This window comes from Malania oleifera, chromosome 6, assembly GCF_029873635.1.
Source record: "Malania oleifera isolate guangnan ecotype guangnan chromosome 6, ASM2987363v1, whole genome shotgun sequence".
NCBI lineage: Eukaryota > Viridiplantae > Streptophyta > Magnoliopsida > Santalales > Ximeniaceae > Malania > Malania oleifera.
This window is the reverse complement of record NC_080422.1, coordinates 48,754,538-48,769,642: the sequence shown is the minus strand read 5'-3', so window position 1 is coordinate 48,769,642 and position 15,105 is coordinate 48,754,538. Positions and strand designations below refer to the sequence as shown.

Here is a 15,105-nt window from a genome sequence, read left to right as displayed (position 1 = left end):
CACTGTATAATATTTAGAATTTTCCTAGCATAGCATATTTCCCTTACCTTAACTCTGAAAAGCCCTTACTATACTCTAGCCCGATACCCATAGAGCCTCCTATACAATACCTTGAAAATGATATTTGCTAGAACTAAACATCAGTATTTTTCTGCCTACATCATTTCCTATAACTACCAGGAAGTCAAAAACTGGATAAAAATCTTTACCCTAAATTTGGGACGAAATCCAACTACGTTTCTCTGACGATTCGCTTTGGTAGACTTGTGGAGAACTCCGTCTAGAGCGTCGTGGTAACCTCGGATCCTCGATCCGGCAACTGGTGGGGCCGAAATGGAAGAGGGAAGGGAGAGAGAGTCGTAGGAGAGAGAGAGCGGCGAGAGAAATGAGAAATATCCTGGTTTTCCTCCTTATATACTGCCAAATTTGTCGACGAGACACGTCACCTCGTCGACGAGTCTTTCATAAAATTCGTCGACGAAGCTGGGCAATTTCCTGAAATTTTGATTATTTAATATTATCTCCAAAATCCAATGTCGTCGACGAAGTCTACGACCTCCTTCTATTTCTGTATCTATTTTGTCTCCCTCTTATTATTAAAATGCTATTATTCTTTGGGTCACTATAGTAGAGTTCGTAGTTGGAATTCGAATTAAGGTAAGAGGATTCTATTTATATCAGTTCATTTTTGAAATCGGGATCGGTAAGCTTGTAGGCTACGTTCGTATGTATGTTTTGACTACTTATTTGGGGAAATCTATCGGGTCAAAATGCGGGATTTTCGGGTTAGAGTTTTTCGGAAAAATTGGGAATTTCAGGTATCATCTCTATTTTGTTTGGAAAACCGTTGGTAATGTTAAAACTGTATTATTGAGGTGACCGTAATCCATATTTGCATAAACTATATACTTAAAATTGTAAATGATATGATTTGCCGTAAACCAAATAAGTATGGTATGTATGGTTGTATGTAATTGTTTCAGGTATTTGTAAAAACAGATATGTGGTGGCTTATTACCGTACGCTGAAATGTATAGGAACGTGAGTTCCAAAATGATTCCAGGGATTTGTAAAACAACCATGTTTCGGTTGACTACCATGAGCGAGAGTGGCCGGCTCTAAATCCGAGGTGTGAAATATCACCAGTATGTTCCGGCTGGTCACCGAAGGGTGTGTTCTACACCGTATGTAGCAATGTAATCACTGTGGGCCTAGGTCATCGCAGTGTAGTTGTGCATGTGGCAATGTAATCGTGGTGAGACTAGTTGACCTTGTGTAGTTGCGTATGTGGCAATGTAATTACTGTGGGCCTGAGTTGTCGCTTTGTAGTTTTATGTGTAACAATGTAATCGCTATGAGACTAGGTGACCTTGTGTAGTTGCGTATGTAACAATGTAATCACTATTGGGCCTTGATCGTCGCAGCATAGTTGCGTATGTAGCAATGTAATCGCTGTGAGACGAGGTGACCTTGTGTAGTTGTGAACTAGTGTGACGACACTGACCGTATGTATGTATCTATGTATGTATATATGTATGTATGTATATATGTTTTGGAATCGTATGAACTGGAATGGTTTCCTGAAAATACTGGAACTGTATGGAATTGTATGAAACTGTACGAATTATTTCAAATTGTATCGTATGTATAGTGTTATGAAGTATGCAAAATGACACTGGAATGCCACACATTGATATAAACTGTTTTCTTCCTTACTGAGAGGTGTCTCACCCCGAATGTACGTACAATATTTTTTAGGTTCTTCAGGTAGCAGTAAGTAGCATGCTAACGTCTGGAAGCAAGGGGTGTCATAACTACTGCTCGTACCTTTTAGGTATGAGTTTTGGTATCCAGGTTGTCAGGATAGTTTGTAGACACCTGTGGTACGCGTTGTAATTATGAGAATGTATGTCCTAGTTTGTATAGACTCTGGTATGATCTTGTTTACGTATAAAAGACCGTATTCCGCTGCGTATTTGCTGAGTATGGATTGATATGAGTATGTATATAGAGAAACCGTGTACCCCACGGGATCGAACCCTTTTATTTGTATTGTATCATGTATGTTTAAATTGATATAGAGACAGGTTAGGTTACTTAAACTCACACCTGGGACCCACCTGTAGGTTCGAGGCATGATAGGTTTATTGGCTTAGCCCACGACTGGTGCAGCAGAACTCCTCAAGACTTGTCTCTCCTAGGATACAACAACCTAATTTGGATCGTATGACTCTCTCCAATTCCGCACAAACGAAGGAGTCCAAAGCTCCATAAAAAAATATCTTTCTTTGCCTGTCAAACTCTCTAGACTCAAAAGAAGGATGATGAGAATGAAGACAAGAGATTAATGTGTTGTGCTAAAGTCTCAAGGGTCTATTTATAGGCACAAAATGACCATTCATCCTCCATGTACTTAATAAATAAGTTATGTATATATTAAGTAGATATAGCCCTAGATTCAAGGTACATTCATATAATTAATCTTATACATTTATGAGACACATGAATAAATGAGCGAAGGTACATCTTCTTTTCCAACATAAAATAATAATATTATCACAATACACAAATAATATAATAATAATATTAAAATACAACTAACACTTGGACATATTCCTCTTCTCTTGCTGCCATGGCTATTGTCGCCCTTATCAAGGCCTGCTACGTCGTTAAAGGGAATTTGTGGAAAGGGTGTAGTTTTTCAGCTTACACTGAGGTAGGATTTCGTCCATGCACATGAACAATCTCAAGCTTTGCAACGAGTGAGCCTTCATCTCCTTTTCAATATTTTTGGAGGAGGTTGCTGAAGCTCTGTAATTGAGAGGTGTTAGAGATAGGAATGTGATGACTTAAAGGTACATGACTTTTTCTTGTGAGAGAAATGAGCTAGTTAAGGTGAGACCCTTAGTTGCCATGCACATAGAAATGACATTCCATGCAAGCATTTTTAATAAAGATTCAATAACTCTGAATAAAAAGGGATTGCAATGTTTTGGCACATGAATGACCTTAGTATACTATTTTTAATATTAATAATTTTAATTAGAAGTTGCATGATTGCATATGCATTTAGCCCTATTTAGAAACACTTTAAAAAAATGTTTATAATACTTATCACTTAAAATAAGTACTTTTACAAAAAAAAATGACGTTGACCTGTGCTAAAGCAAAAACTTATGCAATAAGTACTTTTTTGAATTTTGAGAAATAATCTATGATAATTTTTTAGCCACTTATAAGGGACACTGTTCATAGGTGGAATCAATTTTGTAAATATAATAAAATTTAATGACTATTGTATAATTTAAAAAATACATTAAAAGATAATTATATATTATTTTATTATGTATTATAATATATTAAATATTAATGAAACATAATTTAATTTTGGAATGAAGAAGAAAAATTATCCATTAATTTAAATTAATATTTAAAATTAACAATACTAATTTAATTAATAATATTACTTTAGCATAAATTAATATGATAATCATACGTTATAAATATAAATTAAGAACAATATTATTATTGATCAAAAAATAATATTGTATTATTTTTACTTAATAAAAATATTAAATGGTATTAATTAAAAATTAATAATATATTATTTAATTATGCATTTAACCTATTAATTATTAATAAAATATATTTAAATTTTTTAATGAATAAAAAAAACCATCTATACATTTAAATTAGCATTAAATAAACTAAAATTTTAATTTAGTTATTAATGCTTATTTTAACATAAATTAATGTCATAATCATATATTATAAATATACATTAAGAACATGATTATTGTTAACTAATAAATAATATTACATTAGTTTAGATAATAGAAAATATTTAAATTTTAATTGGAAAATTAATATAATTATCATTTAAATTTTCAATTATAAAAATATTAATTTGTATTTAAAATATATTTAAAAATACGTATTGGTCATTATAATTCAATTATGGATTGAATAAGAACTATTTATTAATTTAAATTAATGTTAAATAAATTAAAAAATTAAATTTAATTCATAACATTATTTTTTTATCATAATATAATATGATAGTAATATGCTATAAATATACACTAATTATAATATTATTATTAATAAAATATAATAATATTATATTAATTTTTAATAGAAAATATTTAAATTTTAATTATTAATAATTAAAATAATTATTAATGAAATTAATAATTAAAAAATAATAATATTTTTTAATTTAAACTATATTTACAAGTAATCACATATTACTTATTACTTACTTTAAACATAATTAAAAATTATTTATAATTTTCAATATTTATTATTAATACTTATTAAATTTAATATTTTTTTACCAAAAAACACTTTTGTTCCTACAATAAAACTGCAAATAATAATTACGTATTTTCAACACATCCGTCAAAAGATTATTTCAAATTGCATATAAGGGAATTGAAGTAATTGCATTATCCTATTTGATCTTAAATAATACTTGTAGCTATAGTCTTTTGAACACTTGGCGGGAATTGTTGGCACATGAAAGTCGATTTTTTATAAAATCAAAATCTAAACTGAAGACCAAACCGAGATATCAAATCGAAGCTTCAAACGGTTCGGTTTTGGTCCGGTTCTCGGTTTTTCGATCAATTTTGTGCTGTCCTATTCAATTCGCTGGTCAACCCTTCTGCCTTCCATCGGCTCTCTCTCTCTCAAGCGACCCAGTTCCCAACTCCCGACGCCGACAGCGGCCCTAGCATTAAATAATAATGAAATCATCCCAACGCAACCGACACCCCTTCCACTCAGAGTACGGACTTTCCCATTATGCCCTTCTTCGGGTCGGCTTTTCCGCTCTTCTGAATATCCAAAAATTTGAAAATTATTATCTTCTGCTTCTGACATCTTCCCCCGTCTGTGTGTGGAAGAGGCAGATGATTCTCCCATTTTCAAATTCGAACATTGATGATCTTTAAAAATGCAACTTGTTGCCCTGTACTGAACTATAATAAACCAAGCAAAAGAAAGCCAAAGCATTCTTTCAATTCCCTGCTTCCTCACTAACCTCTGTCCACTACGCGACACACAGCTGCCTTGATTTGTTTCCTCTGGTTCTATTTTATTTGTTTGTTTTTTTTTGAAATCTCTGTTGCCGTCCGCGCTCAGGGACAGGAGCACGAGCAGAGATAGATCTAAGAAGGGGAAGACCTGCGTTTGAATTGGACTGCTGTGCTCAAAGCTTGTATGTTGCATCAGGAAGGCCGGGACGACGATCTACCGCATTGTAAGCGAATGTCCTCGCCTGGGTCTCTCTTTTCTCCTTCCTTTTGGGCACTTCTGTTATTGAAGATTGATTTTGTATTGCTTTCTTTTTCACTTTTCACTTTTTACTTTCACTGTATAAAAGTAAAAATAAATCAGAACGTGAAAGGCGATACGTTGGGGGGAGGGGAGCGTCTTTTTGGTTCTTGGGGAATTGGGACCACTGAGATCTGTCCTTTGGATCGATTCTTTTTTTTCCTATTAATCTTATATTCAAATGCATCTTTTGGGCAGTGTGGAGTTCTGAAAGTTATTCAACTGCATCTTTTGGGCAGTGTGGAGTTCTGAAAGTGAGAAATAATAGCTCACTACTTCTTCCAAGGGAAGCCCCACTGCTTGCTGCTGCTTTGACCAATTGCCCTTCAGCGCACTTTCGATGGTAAAGAATAAAAGACCCCTTCCTTCTCCCTTGTTTATGTGTGTTATTTGATATGATGGTTTCTGGCTTTTTTGTGACCTCATGAGCCAGGGGTTCTGAATGGCAAAAACCCATTACTTTTTTGGGGTTTGAGGCTATAGGGATACCATTCCTTTTCTTTTTTTCCTTTCTCCATTTGCATCTTCTTGCTTGCTTTTTGTTCTGCTCCGAATTTTATGAAGTTGTTTGTAAATGTGGCTGGTTATTATTGATAATGCTTTTTGTCAATCTCTCTTCTGTTTGACATCTCTGGTTTTGCCTTTTAGTGATCGGCCCACTAATCGTTTTAATAATAATTGTATGATTGTACATTGAAAATGATTTGTAGCTGTGCAGTCGTAGGAAATTTTGCCCTTTTTTATTCCCTCATAGTCCCCACACTTTCTTTTCCAATTTAACCTTCACTTTTTTTTTTCCTAGATTCATCCAGCCAATTTTAATAGAAGGATCTCAACTGCAGGAAGAAAGACCTTTGATGTGTGAAATATTTTAAATTTGCAGCTTGTTGGACTTGGGGTTAGTCTCTGTTTAAAACTGTTGTCTGTCAGAATTAGTCTCTGTTTAAAACTGTTGTCTGTCAGAATTCAATAGTTGGTATCGTGTTGTGGTGGAGTTATGATGCTTTTGTATTCATGTCTTCAGGTACTTCAACTCAAGCTTACAGCGTAGCAGGGGTTGAAAAAATGTGTGATTCACCTGTCGTGCAAGCTGCTTTCAGCATGTAAAGGCTCATTCTAGTTGCCTTTTAATAACTTCTCTCTCATTTGCTTCTGCTACAACCTTGTCCTCTTTTTCTTCCTTCTAACTAATATTTAAACAGAGGCGATTCTCTTTCGAATTGCTCATATTCAAGCTCGACTTATTGTAATTCAGCGACTCATATAGACCATGTGGATGAATTTGGATGCTATGACTTATCCTCAGAGGTCAGTAGAGCTTCTTTACTCTGTGGGTTATCCTTTTGGATATCGAACATTTTTATATGCAAGAAATATGATTGGATTTTGTTGTGGATTTGAATGAAAGCATCCTGCTGCCCTGTTCTTGTTCTTCTTCTCAACCTCCCCACAGACACACACACAAGCACATAGAAACAAAACACCCTGAAAAAAAAAAAAACAAATGAACCCAAATTCTTGGTCCTTATTACTCTGCATTTCATATGATCATTTTTTCCCTTTTCCTGATTATTATTTTTTGCATATTGTATATAAACAATGAATTGATTGTTCTGTTTGATCCTTAGATGAGCAACTTTAGGGAAGAAGTTGGTAGTATTGATTCATGTAATAAAAGCAACGTATACAGATTTCAACTTGAGCAGGATGTAAGTTTATCTTCTCCTTAAAAGTTTCTTTGTGATACCATCGATTTTTACTTATCAACTTTGCATTATGTATTAAATATTGAAGCTATCTTGTAGTGGCATTTGTGGATTTGGCTTTAGTATGCAGTACAATGCTTATGGTTGGCAAGGTTATGTTTTGTGTTACTGTACAAGAATACAATTGAACTTGCATTTGTGTTGGACATTTTAATGAACTAATTAATCATTCATTTTTCTTGAGGGGTCTGTTGGTGGGGGTGGGGAGGTTTCAATTGTATTTTGCATGAAGAAGATGCTTTGATGGATTGATGTAGAATCATAGAAAATAGCTCGCATTTGTTTGCTTTTGAAGATTATAATCTCAAGACATTGTAATTGACAAAGGCTTCCGCTTCACCTAAAAAATTAAGCTATTAGGTTGTGGCCGAACATGCAAATTATGTCATGGCATCCCCCACAAACCATGTGTCTAGCGCAATCATGTGGAAAGGTAAACTAATAATGAATTACACGCATAATGGGAAATAAGATAATCAAACAAATGGATGATAAATGCAGGGTCGCAAAAATTGACTCAGTGGCTTGTAAAACATTAAAACCAGGTTAATCACTGCATCTCCTAAAAGCCTAAGCTATTGAGTAGTTGGCCAAAAATATATATCATGGCTTAATAATTATTGAAACATATTTTGTGTAATGCTTATCTTCCTCGACATTTGTTTCTAAGGATCTTAATTAAATAGTGAGATGATGGTAGTGGTTAAATCATTGATTTTTAAAGCCCCTATCAAGATCAACGCTAGAGTGCAAGTGTCATGTATATTCTTGGTGGAATGGTGTAGAGGGGGTTCTTGAAAGGGAGGAGGAGAATCCGTGTTGTTCACAAGTAATGGATATTCTAGGGAGGAACAAAAAGGAGAATTGACAATCCTTACGAAGCTCAAGTGAGAGGTGGCAGGTGAAGAGATTTTGATATTTGGATCCCCTGCTTTGGGGGAGTTCATAGAGGATCAATTACTTGAGTGCCAGCTCCTATTACAACATGGTAGGGGTATTCATAGGGGAGTGATAAATGTGTGAGTTTTCATTCTTCATTAAGAGAGTGCCACATCAGATCTCAACTAATGAGGATATAAGTTGTTGGTCTAATGCGATGGCAACAAATGGTTAGTGTGAGGTATAAGAAGGGACTAATGTTGCAAACAACACGTCTTGCACTTTGCCTCCTCCAATCCCAAGAGTGATGGGTTTACATGATTCTAGGACTCTTTGTATGATTGGGAGATTCAATCCCTACATTCATAGAGTTCCATGGTTTTAGAGTAGGTAATGAGTGTTGGCGGCTTTTTAGTTTTTTTATAGCTCGGTAGGTAGTTTTGAGTAGGTACAATGGTAGTAATACTGTCTTGTTTCTTTGGATAACATTGAGGAGGCAATTCTTGAACATTTCTTAGGATTCTATGCTTTGGTCTCTGTTGATCCACATCATTGAATTTTGTAGAACTTTAGAATTTAGGATAGATATATTTTAGTCTTGCATGGATGAAGGTAGATATGTTATCTATTCCTTTAAGTGTCGAGCAAAGCAAGATATAGACTAATCAATGTGGCAAGGTCAATTTGGAGGCTTAGATGGCAGTGTTGAAGCTGAGGATAGTTGATGTGACTCCCAAGAGTGAGGAATCTTGTAGTTCAAGTGGTCATGGCTTAACCTTGCACTTATGCTTTTTCGTCCTTGCGTTTTTTTTTTTTCTTTTTCTTTTTGTACACGTGCTTCATTTTACTTATTTATAGTTGCATATGTATTACATACGCTTTGATTTGATGTATGAAAGCTCATTTTTTATTTCTTTTTGTACCTTCTTCTTGTTGTTTTTTTTAATTAATTAATTAACTAATTTATTTTTGACATGTAATGGAAAACTAGGATTTGCAATTGTTGGAAATATAATTAGGTTGATCCCTTTTACAAACACATGTAGACCAAAACATACATTTATGTATGTGTCTGTGAGATATATATTTATATATTGTTAAAAAAGAGAAGATTGTATTAGAAGGGAAAGGAATGTACAAAGTGAAGAATAGGAAATCCTTTTAAGAGGAAATAAAAGCCAAAAAAGTAAAATAAAAATCAAGTTGATAAAGCAGGCCAATCTCCCTAGAGATTTGAAAATAAGTTGCCTTAAAAACACCCTACTACAAGAACTAAAAGAGAAGCTGTATAATGCATTTTGTCTTAAAAGTAAAGATAAATTTGATATTTTTCCATTGAAAATACACACATTCCATTCCAACAGAATCCCTCACATAACAAAGAAGATCACGTATCTCTATTAAATACCAATGTCCTTACTCCTCCCAAAGCTTCTGAAAGATATAGACAACAATTCTTCCACCATCTTTGAAAACACCTAAGGGTCTGTTTAGTGGTCTCAATAAGCTTATGCATAAGTTTCTTGCAGACAAAATGATAGTCAATTTTCATATGCTTTGTCTCCCACGGAAGATTGGATTGGCGCCAAAGTGAACAGTAGCCTGATTGTCACACATCTACTCTAAATTCATAGGTTGAGATTCTGGAAAACCAAGTTCTTCCACTATCTTCTTTAGCCAATTCACATGTAACGTGTGCCATGGCCCTATATTTAGATACACTTGATCAAGCCATGACTATTTGTTTCTTACTCTTCTTGATACTAGGTTACTACCACAAAAATAGTGCTTGGCTGTGGATCCCCCTTGTCAGAGGATGAACAGCCCAATCTTTGTGTATAATGCTCAATATGAGAGTGGCCCAGGTCTTGATACAAGAGGCCTCTTCTTGATGCACCTGTGAGGTAGCGCAAGATACAAATGGCAGCATCCAGTGGCATGTTAGATAGAATCTAGAAACTGGCTCACAACACCTGTTAGCTGTTAGGTAATTTAACGACTGAATAAGTCTCCAATATTATTTGGGTCTCCCAACAAATTATCCACATCTGGTAATGGTTTGTTATTAGGATGGGACCCATAGCTATATAAGTATGTTTAAAATCCCTGCAACCTAGTTTCATAAAAAGAGTCTAGATCATACTTCCTCTGCTAAACGATGGTCCATGTATGAGATTCGGGTACTTCTATAACAAAGAAATATTTTAGTGGACACAACTCTTTAGTCAGAAGCATTGTCCATAGAAACTGCATCAGGTTCTGGATACCTTGATCATAATTACCCACTGTCATCTACGTCTGCAATGGCAGAATCAGAAAAATCCTTCTAGCAACAGTATGAGAGATCTACTGCACATTGCTGAAGGCCATACTCAAGCACAACAGTACAAACCTACCAAACTATGCTCTGGAAGATTGCTTCAGACCATGCAAAGATTTTTTAGACCACACACTAGTGCAAATTCCCCCCAATCCCAGGTGTTTGCTCCATATGGACGTCCTCTTGAAGATCACCTAGTAGGAAAGCATTCTTCACATCTAGCTGATGCAATGCCCAATGACATGTTGGCTAAAGAGATCTACTACACATTGCTGAAGGCCATACCCAAGCACAGCTGCACAAACCTACCAAACCATGCTCTAGGAGATTGCTTCAGACCATATAAGGATATTTTTAGACCACACACTAGTGCGAATTCCCCCTGATCCCAGGTGTTTGCTCCATATGGACCTCCTCTTGAAGATTACCTTATAGGAAGGCATTCTTCACATCTAGCTAATGCAATGCCCAATGACATGTGCTGACTAAGGATATAAACAAAGGAACCAAGGAAAGTTTAGCAACTGGGGAGAATGTGTTAGAATAACCCTCCCATTGTGTTTCAGTTGGCAATGTGTTGTTGTCATGTTGCCCAAAACAAACAGTTGATTCATTTTCCCTGGTTGGTGCTAGGTTAGTGTTGAGGTTGTCTTTTGAAGTTGTGAAACTAAGGTGGATGCAGGAATCATCCAACTCGGTGGCTACCATTTGATCAAGTATTTTAATGTTTTCTTGAAGAACACTTGGTAAGCCTTGATATTCATTGTTGGCGCCCACAATCTAATAGCTTAAGCTTTTAGATAAAGCGGTAATTTAACATGGTATAAGAGCTGGTTACTAGGAGGTCCTAGGTTCTAGTCTTGTTGCCTGTGTTTATTGTGAGGTGTTTGAAAAAATTATGCAAAAGTGCTTTGTAGAAAATGTAATGAATTTAATAAGAGCTGATAATAAGTGCTGAAAGTTAGAAGTGGTGTTTGGTTGTATTTAGAATAAGTGGTATTTGGAAACTTACTTTTAGTATAGGGTACTGTATGATTATTTTAAAATATATTTTAAATTAAAATATTGATATTTTTTAATTAAAATCTTCATTAATAATTATTTAAATTATTTTCAATTAACATTTAATATTTTCTATTAAATAAAATAATATAAGTTATTATTTTTAATTAACAATAGTCTTGTTATTAATGTATATTTATAACATATGGCTATCATATTATTTTATAATAAAAATAATATTAATAGTTAAATTAAAAATTTTAATTTATTTAATGTTAATTTATATTAATAGATGGTTCTTCTTTGTTCCATAATTGAATTATATTTCATTAATAACTAATATGTCATAATACATAGTAAAATAATATATGCTTATTTTTAATATATTTTGAATAAAAATACTAATACTTTATAACTAAAAAATTTAATGAGTACTATGCTAATTATTATTTGTAATCAACATTTAAATATTTTTATTAAGTAAGAAATGATATAATATTACTTTTTGATAAGCAATAATGTTGTTCTTAATGTATATTTATAACACATGGTTATCATATTAATTTATCTTAAAATAATATTATTAATTTAATTAGTATTTTTAATTTTTTTGATATTAATTTAAATTAGTAGACGGATCTTCTTCTTCATTCCATAATTGAATTATGTTTTATCAATAATTAATATGCTATAATACATAATGAAATATATATGGTTATCTTCTAATATATTTTTAAAATTACAAAATAACCTCTAAAATTTCTTATATTTACAAAAACTGACCCCGCTTATAAATAATGCCACTTATAATTGACCAAGAAGCTATCTTTCATTGGTTCTCAAAATCCACTTAAAAAGTTCTCGAAGAAGTGGTTCTGGAAAAGTGCTTTTTGCAATAAGTACTTATTACAATTTGGGTGAAAATCCACTTTTTATAAAAGTGCTTATTTTAAGTGATAAATGCTATAAGCACTTTCTTGCAAGTGTTTCCAAATGGAGGCTAATGTAAATTTGTTAAAAAAATTTCTTGTTCCTAGTATGGGTGTTATTCATTGTGTGTTATCTCCCCATGTGGCTTGATATACATTGTTGGCCAACATCCTAACAGCTTAAGCTTTTAGGTGAGGTGGAAATTTGTTGTGATTATCGGATATAGGATGCACAGCTTAATAGTTAAAACACAACAAGTAAATAAAACACAACTAGAAAAATAAGAAACAATAATTATCAACACGAGAATTTACGTGGTTCGGCAAAGAACACATCCATGGAAGCAATCAGCACAAGAATTTCACTAAGAAATATGTAAGTACACAATACACTTCACAATGATCTCTCTCGTCTCAAAATATGCCTAGAACAACATATTTATTGACCCCTCGGAGGTTTCCCTCCAAATACTCAACCACTCTAACGTTCCAATTCAAAATTCTAATTCTTTCTCGTAGCCCAGATGCACTCGTAGACAAGAACAGGACACTCGTTGACGAGACACAGAAGACCACTCGTCGACTAGTACGGTCGATGAGTCTCTTTTTCTGCTTTCGGTATCTCAAAAACTCGGCAACTTTCTGGCTTACATTATCTACTCGTCGACGAGCACAGGGCACTCGTTGACGAGTCCTTGCTGTGCTGCACCATTTACTCCATATGCTTTTCTTCTTCCTTTGTTTATGAGCCCTAAGTATAAGAGCCACACATACAAATATAACAAAATCTAACAAAACTAAACACCTTTATGGGAGGATTGAGTCATTTGCATCAATAGGTAGCAAAGTATTGGGTTCTTGGCGCTTGGTGAGACGATTAACCCACTGATGTAGGACAAGAAGCAAGACCCCAAAAAGATCCATGTTTGGAGACTACTTAAGAAGAATTGGATTGATAATTGTTGGATTTAATTGGTTGTTTATTATGTATTTAGTTTAATTGGTACAGTATTCTGTGTATTTTTGGGGCATGTTTGTAATATGTGTAAAGTTGAGGTTTGTTTGTAATTCATGCAGTTTTAGAGGTATGTGTGTAATTTTATTTGTTTAGGCTTTCTTATAAATAGTGTGTAAAAGCCATGATGTAGGCAGTTGTTGATGAATTTGAATTGGAATTGAACGAGAGTTTTCCCCTGTTATCTCCTCTCTCCTCCCTTCCTCTTCCTTCCTCTCTTCTAATTTCTCCATGACCGCAGAACCTTGATGCTGCCCCTGCATCATTTGGTATCAAAGCCCAATATCAATCTCTATTCTACCGTTTCTGTGCCCCATTTTCCTCTCACTCTTTTCTTTTCTTCTTCTTCTCCTCCTATCTTCTTCTTCCTTCTTATTCCATTCTCCCCACTTTGTTCTGCAAATTCTGTCCCTCTGCTGCTGCTGCTTCTTTTTTCTTCTTCTTATTCTTCCTTCCTGCCTTCTTCTCTCTGTTTCTTTTCCATCATTCTCTCTCTGATTCTTCTCTGCCCTCAAATTTCAGTTATTAAAAAAAATAAAATAAAATGAAAAGTAGTTCTCCAGTTTCTGAACATTTTCTGAAATTCCATCGTGTCCCCATTTTCAAAAACCACCTTCCAGACCTCTTCCTGCAACACCACCCATCCCATTGAAAACAGAACCCGCTGAAACCCTCACCCTCAAGTTTTCATCGCCATTCAACCACTGGAGAAACCCCCATGCACCGGCCAAACATCTCCAACTATCAGCTCTTTGAAAACCCTAACCTCTTGGGCTTTTTTCATCACACCATCAACACCATTGAACTCCTCATCCCCTGATCTTCCCTTGACCAAAGTTTCATTGCCAGAGACTCAATGCCGGCGACTCACATGCTGACAACCTGCGAGTGAGACTTTGCCTGAGTCATCTCCTGGTTCCAGTTTGGTGGATTTGCTCCAGCCACGATATGTTGGATTTTCTCCATGATATTTTGACCTGCGAGGAGATATTTTACTGTGGACACAATATAAGCAAGCATGATAATTTTGGCACGAAACCCTAAAATTGCTGCTGCCAGCATCAAAATTCAGGTTTTTTTCCCTGCAATTTGAGAGTTTTGTTAAGTAAATTTGTTTCATTCAGCATGACATTCAAGAACTAAGGTGAATTGAAGATATTTCTTGAAAACTGGGAGTCAAGGTTGTGGTTTGCATGATTAGTTTGAGAATTGTGGGCAAGTGAGGTAAGAACTTTTGGTGATATATAGTTGCAGTGTATGTAAGTCCAGCAATACAGTGACAAATTATTGGACAAAGGAATGCCATTTATCATAACCTTGGGCACAATTTCAAGCATTTCCACACATTTCTCAAGTGTTGAGGAAATGTATGCAAATTCATCATTGATGGAAGATGTCGTATTACTGTGGTTTCTAGAAATGGAGTCACCCGTATGCAACTTCTTCCGGAACCTCACCCATTGCCTTATGAGATATCTTGGATTGACAACATTACCATACATGTTTGTGAAAGATGTTTAGTTCCTATCCAAATAGGTGACTATTTTGATAATGTTTGGTGTGACGTCATACCCGTGAACATTAGCAATGTACTACTTGGTTCTCCTTGGTTGGATGATTTGGGTGCAACTCAAGGACATGGGAACACACATCTCTTCCACTGCAATGGGAAGAAATCATTTTGAAGCCTGCTCTACCAACCAATGAAGACAAAGAATATGAGATTATTGATCATGTCAAAGTTACTCAACTTGAAGACACTACAAGCAAGGTGTCATGGGCCGACTATTTTCACACCTTTGTGAAGGACCGTGTGGTGCTAGCTAAAACACTCTTGCTTAACTAGCCAGCCTATTG

General features: G+C 34.7%; 1 protein-coding gene across 14 annotated transcripts in view; it reads left to right on the top strand.

Annotated features, from left to right (window-relative positions):
- Positions 1–4,770: 4,770 nt before the first annotated feature.
- Positions 4,771–15,105, top strand: part of LOC131158225 (uncharacterized) — a 46,312-nt gene continuing 35,977 nt past the window's right edge. For 3 of the 14 annotated variants that reach the window (XM_058112947.1, XM_058112948.1, XM_058112945.1), the window contains exons 1-6: positions 4,822–5,263; positions 5,536–5,680; positions 6,140–6,235; positions 6,362–6,440; positions 6,540–6,645; positions 6,966–7,046. In XM_058112947.1, the coding sequence (XP_057968930.1) occupies positions 6,403–6,440; positions 6,540–6,645; positions 6,966–7,046 (225 nt within the window). In that variant the 5' untranslated portion in view covers positions 4,822–5,263; positions 5,536–5,680; positions 6,140–6,235; positions 6,362–6,402. Of the gene's footprint in view, positions 5,264–5,535; positions 5,681–6,139; positions 6,236–6,361; positions 6,441–6,539; positions 6,646–6,965; positions 7,047–15,105 lie in introns of all 14 variants that reach the window. The other 11 variants (XM_058112941.1, XM_058112934.1, XM_058112944.1 and 8 more) reach the window with 8 other exon arrangements.